The sequence below is a fragment of the Zootoca vivipara genome, chromosome 13, assembly GCF_963506605.1.
Source record: "Zootoca vivipara chromosome 13, rZooViv1.1, whole genome shotgun sequence".
Lineage (NCBI taxonomy): Eukaryota > Metazoa > Chordata > Lepidosauria > Squamata > Lacertidae > Zootoca > Zootoca vivipara.
In genome coordinates, this window is record NC_083288.1 from 31,606,116 (window position 1) to 31,618,839 (window position 12,724).

At 43.7% G+C, this 12,724-nt stretch overlaps 1 protein-coding gene across 1 annotated transcript in view; it reads left to right on the top strand.

The window, feature by feature from the left end:
* The window catches only part of LOC132592948 (uncharacterized), a 74,617-nt gene that overhangs the window by 60,395 nt on the left and 1,498 nt on the right, over window positions 1-12,724 (top strand). Inside the window, exons 9-10 of the mRNA XM_060281198.1 lie at window positions 9,754-9,906; window positions 10,631-10,789. Of these exons, the coding sequence (XP_060137181.1) occupies window positions 9,754-9,906; window positions 10,631-10,789 (312 nt within the window). The remainder of the gene's footprint in view (window positions 1-9,753; window positions 9,907-10,630; window positions 10,790-12,724) is intronic.

Sequence of the window (12,724 nt, forward strand, 5' to 3'; positions counted from 1 at the left end):
TCAGCAAAGGTTGAACAGCTGGATAAGCAGAAAGCAGGGGACAGGCTATGTCCACCACCCAGATGTCTCCCTGGACTCAGGCACGGGCACAACCCCCCTCATAATCATAATCAGTTTTCACCCCCAGTACATTTTTAATGGAGATTCTGGATTTAGTATTCTAGACAGCATCTTAAAAAGCAAAGACATCACCTTGCCGACAAAGGTCCGTATAGTTAAAGCTATGGTTTTCCCAGTAGTGATGTATGGAAGTGAGAGCTGGACCATAAAGAAGGCTGATCGCCGAAGAATTGATGCTTTTGAATTATGGTGCTGGAGGAGACTCTTGAGAGTCCCATGGACTGCAAGAAGATCAAACCTATCCATTCTTAAGGAAATCAGCCCTGAGTGCTCCCTGGAAGGACAGATTGTGAAGCTGAGGCTCCAATACTTTGGCCACCTCATGAGAAGAGAAGAATCCTTGGAAAAGACCCTGATGTTGGGAAAGACTGAGGGCACTAGGAGAAGGGGACGACAGAGGACAAGATGGTTGGACAGTGTTCTCGAAGCTACGAACATGAGTTTGACCAAACTGCGGGAGGCAGTGCAAGACAGGAGTGCCTGGCGTGCTATGGTCCATGGGGTCACAAAGAGTCGGACACGACTAAACGACTAAACAACAACAACAATTTAGTATTATTTTTATCTAATAATTCTTTCAGGTTTTGTTCAAAGTACTTCATTAAAAACAAGGTGTGGCCATGGGCTCTAAATGTGCTCCCAGTGTGGCCAATATCTTTATCATAGCTGCCAAGTTTTCCCTTTTCTCACGAAGAAGCCTACTCAGCATAAGGGAAAATCCCTTAAAAAAAGGGATAACTTGGCAGCTATGATCTTTATGAGAAATTTTGATTTAGAACATATTGCTCATAATAACCCCTTCATGGATCAATGCCTTGTCGTGGCGAAGGGGCTTGAATAACTCAGAGAAGCTATGAGCTATGCCATGCAGGGCCACCCAAGATGGACAGGTCATAGTGGAGAGTTTTGACTAAACGTGATCCACCTGGAGAAGGAACTGGCAAGCCACTCCAGTATCCCTGCCAAGAAAACTCCATGGACAAAGACAACAGGCATATAAAAGTTATGACGCTGGAAGATGAGCCCCTCAGGTCGGAAGGCGTCCAACATGCTACTGAGGAAGAGCGGAGGACAAGTACAAGTAGATTCAGAGCTGATGAAGCGGCTGGGCCAAAGCCGAAAGGACGCTCAGTTGCGGATATGCCTGGAAGCGAAAGGAAAGTCCGATGCTGTAAAGAAAAATATTGCATAGGAACCTGGAATGTAAGAACCATGAATGGAGGTAAGCTGGATGTGGTCAAAAATGAGATGACAAGAATAAATATCGACATCCTGGGCATCAGTGAACTAAAATGGAAGGGAATGGGCGAATTCAGTTCGGGTGACTATCATATCTACTACTGTGGGCAAGAATCCTGTAGTAGAAATGGAGTGGCCCTCATAGTCAACAAAAGAGTGGCAAAAGCTGTAATGGGATGCAATCTCAAAAATGACAGAATGATCTCGATACGAATCCAAGGCAGACCTTTTAACATCACAGTAATCCAAGTTTATGCACCAACTACCGGAGCTGAAGAAAGTGAAATTGACCAATTCTATGAAGACCTACAACACCTTCTAGAAATGACACCAAAGAAGGATGTTCTTCTCATTACAGGGGATTGGAATGCTAAAGTAGGGAATCAAGAGATAAAAGGAACAACTGGCAAGTTTGGCCTTGGAGTTCAAAATGAAGCAGGGCAAAGGCTAATAGAGTTCTGTCAAGAGAACAAGCTGGTCATCACAAACACTCTCTTCCAACAACACAAGAGACGACTCTACACATGGATATCACCAAATGGGCAGCATCGAAATCAGATTGATTATATTCTCTGCAGCCAAAGATGGAGAAGCTCTATACAATCAGCAAAAACAAGACCTGGAGCTGACTGTAACTCAGATCATCAGCTTCTTATAGCAAAATTCCAGCTTAAACTGAAGAAAGTAGGAAAAACCACTGGGCCAGTAAGATACAATCTGAATCAAATCCCTTATGAATACACAGTGGAAGTGAGGAACAGGTTTAAGGATTTAGATTTGGTGGACAGAGTGCCTGAAGAACTATGGATGGAGGCTCGTAACATTATACAGGAGGCAGCAACGAAAACCATCCCAAGGAAAAGGAAATGCAAGAAAGCAAAATGGCTGTCCAACGAGGCCTTACAAATAGCGGAGGAGAGGAGGCAAGCAAAATGCAAGGGAGATAGGGAAAGATACAGGAAACTGAATGCAGATTTCCAAAAAACAGCAAGGAGAGACAAGAGGGTCTTCTTAAATGAGCAATGCAAAGAAATAGAGGAAAACAATAGAATGGGGAAAACCAGAGATCTGTTCAAGAAAATTGGAGATATGAAAGGAACATTTCATACAAAGATTACCATAATCAAGGACAAAAGTGGTAAGGACCTAACAGAAGCAGAAGACATCAAGAAGAGGTGGCAAGAATACACAGAGGAATTATACCAGAAAGACATGGAGGTTTCGTACACCCCAGGTAGTGTGGTTGCTGACCTTGAGCCAGATATCTTGGAGAGTGAAGTCAAATGGGCCTTAGAAAGCACTGCTAATAACAAGGCCAGTGGAAGTGATGATATTCCAGCTGAACTATTTAAAATTTTAAAAGATGATGCTGTTAAGGTGCTACACCCAATATGCCAGGAAGTTTGGAAAACTCAGCAATGGCCAGAGGATTGGAGAAGATCAGTCTACATCCCAATTCCAAAGAAGGGCAGTGCCAAAGAATGCTCCAACTACCGCACAATTGCGCTCATTTCACACGCTAGCAAGGTTATGCTTAAAATTCTACAAGGCAGGCTTAGGCAGTATGTGGACCGAGAACTCCCAGAAGTGCAAGCTGGATTTCGAAAGGGCAGAGGAACCAGAGACCAAATAGCAAACATGCGCTGGATTATGGAGAAAGCTAGAGAGTTCCAGAAAAACGTCTACTTCTGCTTCATTGACTATGCAAAAGCCTTTGACTGTGTCGACCACAGCAAACTATGGCAAGTTCTTAAAGAAATGGGAGTGCCTGATCACCTCATCTGTCTCCTGAGAAATCTCTATGTGGGACAAGAAGCTACAGTTAGAACTGGATATGGAACAACTGAGTGGTTCAAAATTGGGAAAGGAGTACGACAAGGTTGTATATTGTCTCCCTGCTTATTTAACTTGTATGCAGAATTCATCATGCGAAAGGCTGGACTAGATGAATCCCAAGCCGGAATTAAGATTGCCGGAAGAAATATCAACAACCTCAGATATGCAGATGACACAACCTTGATGGCAGAAAGCGAGGAGGAATTAAAGAACCTTTTAATGAGGGTGAAAGAGGAGAGCGCAAAATATGGTCTGAAGCTCAACATCAAAAAAACCAAGATCATGGCCACTGGTCCCATCACCTCCTGGCAAATAGAAGGGGAAGAAATGGAGGCAGTGAGAGATTTTACCTTCTTGGGCTCCTTGATCACTGCAGATGGTGACAGCAGTCACGAAATTAAAAGACGCCTGCTTCTTGGGAGGAAAGCAATGACAAACCTAGACAGCATCTTAAAAAGCAGAGACATCACCTTGCCGACAAAGGTCCGTATAGTTAAAGCTATGGTTTTCCCAGTAGTGATGTATGGAAGTGAGAGCTGGACCATAAAGAAGGCTGATCGCCGAAGAATTGATGCTTTTGAATTATGGTGCTGGAGGAGACTCTTGAGAGTCCCATGGACTGCAAGAAGATCAAACCTATCCATTCTTAAGGAAATCAGCCCTGAGTGCTCCCTGGAAGGACAGATCGTGAAGCTGAGGCTCCAATACTTTGGCCACCTCATGAGAAGAGAAGAATCCTTGGAAAAGACCCTGATGTTAGGAAAGATAGAGGGCACTAGGAGAAGGGGACGTCAGAGGACAAGATGGTTGGACAGTGTTCTCGAAGCTACGAACATGAGTTTGACCAAACTGCGGGAGGCAGTGCAAGACAGGAGTGCCTGGCGTGCTATGGTCCATGGGGTCACGAAGAGTCGGACACGACTAAACGACTAAACAACAAGCTCATAATAACCCATTCAGTGAATACATCCTGTTTTAATGCTGGTATATAGATGAATTGATATTTATATATTTGGAGGATATTTTTGAACCATTCAACCATTGGATCAATAGTGCGAGTCCACACTTGACCTTTGAAGGTACATCAAGTCCACATTGTTTACCTTTCCTTGATCTAGAAATCTTTGTGGATGAATTAAGAATTAAAGTGCGACCCTATAAGAAAAGCACACATAAAAACTCCTTGTTACATTACAGACCTAACCATCTCAAACATCTCCGTGATAACCTTCCCTTAGGTCAGTTTCTAAGATTAAAATGCAATTCATCGGACCCACATGACTTTAAAGCCCATTCAAAAATACTTTCTGTATCCTTATTACCACAAGGTTATCCAAACTCAGTGATAATAACTGAGTAAGAGAGAGGTCGACCCTTCTAACATCTGTTTCACATGTCAATACAAAATCTTGGTGTATTTACGCTTCCCTAGAATATAACCACGAAGAGTCGGACACGACTAAACGACTAAACAACAACAAGAATATAACCATATGACTTTCAAAATTGAGAAAATCATTAGACGTTATTGGCATATTCTTAAGGATATCCCAGGGTGTGATAATATACCCCTCTTTGGCAAATGACGCACAATGACCGCTCCCCACATTAAATGGGGAGGGGGGTTTGCGTGGTCGTGTGCAGCCCCCTGGACCACAGAGTGACTCCCTGGTAGTTCGGAACTGGCCACTCCCTTCCCAGGCTGAATACCTGGGGTCTCCGCCTACCCTGGCCAATCATCCAATCCCGCCTGGGGAGGTGTTGCCATGGGATTGGCCAGGTAAGGGGAGGGACTGTCCAGCTCACACAATAGAATTTGAATCTTACCTGTGAAGCAGCAGCCAGCTCCAGAGCTTCTGCCACCCTCATTTAAGTCTTATTTTGTAGGTTAACCTCTCTTTTTCACAGGTATGCAGGCACTGCTACCTCAGGGTCGCTGTTGAAGGGCCGGAGAGGAATTTCCCTGCATTGTCAGGTTTTGCCTTTCCTGTAGCAATACCCCACAACTTTGTTGCTTTCAGGCCTTGGGTGGAATCCTTTTGGCTATCTTCCTAAAGGGGTGGGGCATGAGGTGGTGACCATACTCCCTTGGCGGTGTCAAGATCAGGGTTCCCCCGTTAAAGGGGTCTTGGGGGGACGTATTGGCCATACACCAAGAGGTTGTCATTGCTCTCCCCCTCTAGCTGATTACGGTTGTCCACAGTTGTACAGTTGTTTATGGTATTTATATTATTCTTTTTGTAAAAAAGTGTGTGACATCACAACATTGCATTCATTTGCATCACGCAGACACTGTACTACTGATGAAGCCCAGGATGGCGAAACAAGGTTTATATCCCAGAAATACTTGTCTTCAGAATAGGATTCTGCAGAACTGGAACTACTTGTTATTGCTGGGACTTTATGAATGGATGCAGGTGGAACAGGCACGTACCAATGTCTAGACCTGATCCATGAAGTGATTACAGTATGAATTGATCCACTGGGTCTTCTGCTGATTTCATTGCATTTTATGACTCATTTCTGTTGAAATTCATATGATACAGTGAATTACTATACTTTTTTTTGCAAGAGTGCAGCTGGTTACGACTCGTGTGTTTATTCAGAAAATCCAAGCCACAAATATGAAGCAGCAACCGTGTCAGGGTACCTGGGAAGCCATGGCCTTAAGGCGGACAACTAAATGGGAGTACGAGCTAGGCTCAATAAGACCTCAATTAACATTGTGGGCTGCATGAGGTGAGGCTGCCTTCTGTTCCTGCTGGGAACCTCTCCTTGCCCCTCGAATGGGCCACTTATTTCCGCAAGATGTGGCAGGATGACTCTCGGAACACATATCGCAAACATGGGAATAGCTACATCCCTGACTCTGGCAGGAACCCTTATTATATTCCCAACAAATAAGACATCTTCCTGGCTTCTTAATCTCCTGCTTGGATTTTAACTGCTCAGTGGACTTGCTCTCGAAATTTGGAGAGACATAAGTAGTCCATACATCAAAATCCTTATGATCCCATCAAGCAGACGGGAACTTGGCAGCCCGACGATGGAAACTCTTGTTGTAGCTTATAGCTTCCGCCTCAGCGGCCAATGTAAAGGCCTTATGCACCAATGATTGATAAATCCACTGGTGCAAACTTCTCTTGTGGTGAGCTGCAGAAATAACCCCAGCAAATACTTGAAAGCCATCAAAGGTTCTCTCCACTTTAAGGGAGCTGGCCTTGCCATTGCCCGAAGCAACCTGCTTATCCTTGTCTGGGCATTCATTAGGGGGAAGGAGTTTGAAAATATTCACATAGCGACCGTTGAGAATCCTATTTCGCATTCTGGGTGGCAAATGCGCATTTGGAATAATATCCCTGACAGCATTGGTCGAAATTTTAACATCTTTGACCGGTTCACCACCAATGCCTTCCAAAGGAAGGTCATACCTGGCCCTGTGGGTGTTGGCTCTATGCTGCCATGCCCACCTAGCAGGCCCAAAGCTCCCTCACCATGAACCCAATACATACCCAACACCACATCTGAATTATCTTCAGAGGTCTGAGAAGATGTACCAGTAGAAGAGGAGGAGGAGCACAAGCTCTACAGACCAGGAGCGCTCGAGGAGCTGAAGCCCTGTGGGTGAAAGCCCCTATGAGGGGGTCAGAAGGGAAAGGCAATGAAAGGAAGGGAATTAACCAAGGAGGGAAGAATAACTACAGGGAAAATCAAGGGGGAAAGGGGGAATAAAAGAAAGAGATCAACAGGACGATCCATCAAAGGTAAATCTCTCTCTCTCTCAGTTGCCCAGAGGACATACTGTTGCTGTTTCGAATGCACGCACCAAAAGAGGAAGCTCTGGGTCACATGTATGGGTATATATAGGTCCCTCAATGTGTTTGGACTGAGCCCCATTGGTCAGATTGAACCCATCATCGAGGGACCTACCAATCGAGTGTTGTGGCTAACCAAGCTTACCTACCCACAACACAGGCAGTCGGTCTCCAGGTCTCACCACAAAATGTACCCTCATTGAGGGTGGACCTGATCTAGACACATATAAAAACCGTTCTGAAAATGCTTGTTTTAAAGCATTTAAATATATATATTGAATTTTCCTTATTTCTCATCATTGCCCTCTAGCATCACTTTGTATATTACACTTAAAACACACTTAAAACATTTTATTTGAAGCTGTATAGTGGAGTCTCTGGAGGGCCAGGCCTGAGCATCCCTACCCCTGCTTAGGGATGTAAGAATAAGCAATTTCTATTCTGACCTGTCAAGGTTATCTTGTTCCCATCAGTTGTAGTTTAGTTTTTGCCAAATATGAAATTATTTGTCTTATTTGTCTGCTATTTAATTTATAAATGTAATTTACAAATATTATTAATTTTTCCTAATTAACAGTGTAATTATTTCCTCACTATACTTGTCAGCGAAAAGGCCATTCATTTCAACGTAAAAGGAAAAACAAATCAAATGGGGTGGAGGAAGTCAATGATTAAATATTGTTGGCAGACTGAAAGCCACCACAGCAGCAAATACCAACTGGTATTCACTGGATTGGTTTCTGCTTCAGACATGGGCTAAATAAGCATCAATTTCCACCTCTGTTTCCATTTCCATCTGAATTCCCCCATATCCATATCCCCTGTCCTGTTTTCAATTAGTCTGGTGATCTTTCCACACCAGAGAGGAAAATACGGCCTTAGCCCTTTCTCCCCTGTACTAATTACCAGTATGCAGAGCTATAGGCTAACAAGAGTAACTTTCCAAATCTGTGTAAGGTTCTGTGTAAATAATGTCATAAAATGTATGATTTGCATATTACAGGCTTTTAACCTGCCCCCCCTCCCCAGATCATGATGGTAGCAAAGGCATAGTAGGAATCTGTCTGTTGAGACATCATTCCTGGAGCATAGAGGGAAGAATTCTCGATTTCAGGTCAGATGTAATCCTTTTCTAAGGAAGCTTCCTGATTTACTCATTGCAAGATAAGATCCACTTCCCTTTGTTCTTGGCATTGTGTACAAAGAGGAAACAAAAAAAATGATGAGGAACACTGAGTTGGGAAATATAAATATATGCCTTTTCTTGTGGCTGAGCAAACATCAGACACCTGTAGTTGGAGGAAGGAAGGGCAAAGTGGGGCTTATAAAAAGAGTACTTCCCCGTCAGAGTTCCTTAGAGAAGAGATGGGCTCCATCATGGCATTCCTCTTGCTCACCTGTGGTCTCTTACTATTGTTGCCTGAAGCTGTGGGTAAGAAATATCCCATTGATTGTTTCTGATTCATCTTAACGAGGCTAGTGGATCATTGATCTCTGCTTTCAAGGGATCTCTTACAGCTAGCTATCACTTGCATCAACTTGTATTTAGCTATGGTCCTGTCTTAGTGGGGAAAAGATGACATACAGTCTGTCCACCCATCAGTAAGACCCACTGAGTTAATGGGCGTACCAGTGCTGTTTTTTCTAGAAAAAGAGGTGCTGGAACTCAACATGAACAGCTCCCATGTTCTATTATGATGGCAATGGCACCTACCTGAGAGCTGCTGGAACTGAGCCATGGAGAGTTCCGGCTGATAAAACAACCCTGGGCCTTACTCCCAGGTAAGTGTGCACAGGATCGCAACCTTCATAGAGGTTCTATAGCCCTTAAACGTAACCTCAGGCATGTATAACTAAGGGTAGACTGAAATTCATTCACCTTAAAACTGCCACATCCTTCCCTTGCCCAAATGAGGCATTGTTTTCTTCTGCTTTTAGAAGACATCTGAAGGCAGCGTGTTTGGGGAAGTTTTTAATGTTTGATGTTTTAGTATGTGATGGGAGCTGGGGAAACCCAGCCAGATAGGTGAGGTATAAATAATAATAATAATAATAATAATAATAATAATAATAATAATAATAATAATAGGCTCACCCATACTTACCTTTCTCCACATTTCTAGGCACAGGTCCAGGCTTTCCAGGTCCACATCTGATCTGACTGCTTGTTTTTGGACCTGGCACCCCTGAAAACCCACTCTTTACTGCTGAATTGGAACAAATGGCAATCCATGGAAAACCCAAATTGCCATTCGATCTGTGGTAAAGATTGGGTTTTCCTGGGAAACTGGTGGGCAAAATAAATAAATAAATAAATAAGCACACGGAGATGGACTGAGAAAGCATGGCTGCTGGTCCCAAGTGGTACCATAGCCCAGGTTGGGTGGGATGCTCCAGTGACTACATATGGTACCAGTCTGTGGCACACTGGGAAGGGTGGAATGCCAGCCCACTGCAGGAGACAGCTCGAGAACCAGTGCCTTGCTCTGTATCCACTGCTCGCTCACTGCTAGTTTTTGAAGCCACATTCACATGGTATTAGCCACGATCCATATTGATGCTGTAGTTTCTGCTGTTTGGTGTGTGATTTTCTTAAATCAGCTTCAATTCGACTAGAAAACTGAATGCTGAGTAAGTGGAAATTGAGACAGCTGTTGCACATGCATGGATGATAACTACACCATTTCCAGTTAATGAATTGCAGTTCTTATTCTTACACCTTTGTCCCCTGTTTCCATTTCAGTTGGTCAGCATTGTGTCTGCCCATTTATTTACAACGGTAAATCCTATTCCTCTTGCACCAAGGATGACGCTAATGCGATGTGGTGTGCCACAGAAGTTGACCCTGACACGAAAGAAATGATCGAATCTAAATGGAAAGAGTGTAAGACAAAAGGTGACCTGTATTTTCTTCTATTTGTGGATTCCTATGTCACACGTATGCATAGCCATTTTACTGTAATAAAGTAAACAGATCCTCCTCATGAACTTTAAAACTAGATGTGGGTTCCCCATAGGCATCTGATTGGACATTGTGGAAACAAAATGTTGGATTAGATGGGACTTTGGTCTGATGCAGCAGAACTCTCTCTGTGCTCTTAAAAAGGTTCGGGACTACCATCAGTAGCTTGTATAGATCTTCCTTATGCCCGAACTATTACAAATCTCCTTCCAAGGATCAGATAAAAGTTGCTCCAAGCAACAAGATCTATGAAGAAATGAAACACATCACCAGTATGTTAATACTGCCTGGCATAGACCATAAAAGTCACATGTCATCTTTTCTAATATTACTGATATTACATTGGCATAAATGCCAGCTATCCTCATGTCTTGTTTTATATCTAGTATAACTGAATTCATTCACTTAATCTTTCTTTATAGTTTTTTGTTTCTTTAACATTATTGTCAATTGAGCAATTGTCACTTGCTCTCACAGGCTCCTGACCAATTCTTTTGTCCTTGGTTTGTAGCTATATTTCTAAGCCTTTGTAAAGGAGATCCCTGGCAAGGTTTATATATATGTGACTTGTTCACCATTTTGTTTTGTTTTTTATTTTTATTTTGTGATCATCACTAGTATGTTTCAATGTATATAATCTCACTCTGTCTGGGTCTAGAGAATGGAGGTAATGATGATGGACGACCCTGTGTGTTCCCCTTTGTGTACAACGGCGAAACCTTCAATACCTGCACCAATAAAAATGCGATGGGATACTGGTGTGCGACAACAGGGAACTATGACAAGGACGGGAAATGGAGCATCTGTGCTCATACCAGTGAGTATGATGCAGGGGGCTGGAATAACAGGAGTGGTTGGCCGGATGAATAATTAGTCGAGGCACCTTGTAGGCCAAGGAGAGTGAGAGGGAAGTTCAGTATTTCCCAATCTGGTGTCCTCCAGACATTTTAAACTGCAATTTCCATCACCACTGACCAGTGGCCATAATTGTTGGGGGAAGACTGATGTGAAACACCTGGAAGGCCCCACATTGGGAGCACTTGCTTTGCATGCAAAACATCAAAATTTCATTCCCCAGAATCTCCAGGTAGGGCTGGAAGAGAGTCCTTGCCAGTCAGAGTAGAAAACACCAAGCTAGATAGATCTAGTGTCTGACTCAGTTTGGACTCAGCTACATTGCTTATGTTACAATGCTATAACTGCATTATAAACATGTGACACCAGTTGGCTCTGTAGAGCACACAACTTTGTGCAATTTCACATAGTTTTTTCTCTTTTGTTATAACAATTTAATTTATGACTTGTTTAAAGTGTTCCCCCCCCCTGTGTGTTGATCCAGCCTATGTCAGCTTTCTACCTTCTCATGAAAAATTTGCTTAGTCTTAGCATTCCTGAGCACAGTTCCAGGTTCAGGCCAGGACATCTGAGATGACAGGTTTAGATAGGACCATAGAGAACTGAGTAAATAGTCTTCAGAACAGTGAAAAAAGGATTAGTTAGATGAACCACAAGTCACACATTATATAATAGCTTGGTGCACGGTATATAATAACTTTGTGAGCTTATATGAGAATAAGTGGTTTGGTAGAAGTTATAGAAAAAGAAATGATATAGGACTCAGCTACATTAGTCAAAACAGTGTAATAATAATAATAATAATAATAATAATAATAATAATAATAATAATAATTTATTTGTACCCCACCCATCTAGCTGAGTCTCCCCAGCTACTCTGAGCGGCTCCCAATCGAGTGTTAAAAACAATACAGCACATTAAATATTTAAAAATTCCCTAAACAGGGCTGCCTTCAGATGTCTTTTAAAATCAGGATAGCTGTTTATTTCCTTGACATCTGATGGGAGGGCGTTCCACAGGGCGGGCACCATTACCGAGAAGGCCCTCTATGTGGTTTCCTCTATCCTCACTTCTTGCAATGGGGGAACCACCAGAAGGCCCTCAGCGCTGGATCTGAGTGTCCCGGCTGAACGATGGGGGTGGAGATGCTCCTTCAGGTATACAGGACCGAGGCCCTTAGGGCTTTAAAGGTCAGCACCAACACTTTGAATAGTGCTCAGAAACGTACTGGGAACCAGTGTAGATCTCTCAGGACCAGTGTTATGTGGTCCCGGCGGCCGCTCCCAGTCACCAGTCTAGCTGCCGCATTCTGGATTAGTTGCAGTTTCTGGGTCACCTTCAAAGGTAGCCCCACGTAGAGCGCATTGCAGTAATCCAAGCGGGAGATAACCAGAGCATGCACCACTCTGGCGAGACAGTCCGCCGGCAGGTAGGGTGTCATCCTGTGTATCAGATGGAGCTGATAGACAGCTGCCCTGGACACAGAATTAACCTGTGTGTCCATGGACAGCTGTGAGTCCAAAATGACTCCCAGGCTGCGCACCTGGTCCTTCCGGGGCACAGTTACCCCATTCAGCACCAGGGAGTTCTGATTTAAAGGCGAGGTAGAGCTGGGTGTCATCTGCATACTGATGAACACCCAGCCCAAACCCCCTGATGATCTCTCCCAGTGGCTTCATATACCGTGTTTCCCACATTTTAAGATGTAGTCATAAAGTAAGCCATAGCAGGGTTTTTAAACATTTGCAAAATATACCCCGAAAATAAGCCATAGTTCCACGCCAGACTGCCAATTGCCCCAGCCAGCCAGCGGGACCCAGCACGCCGGCCGCGGAAGGAAGAGGAGAAGGCCTGCTGGGTCGGCGTCTGTAACTGGCTACTGCTGCCATGCCGTGC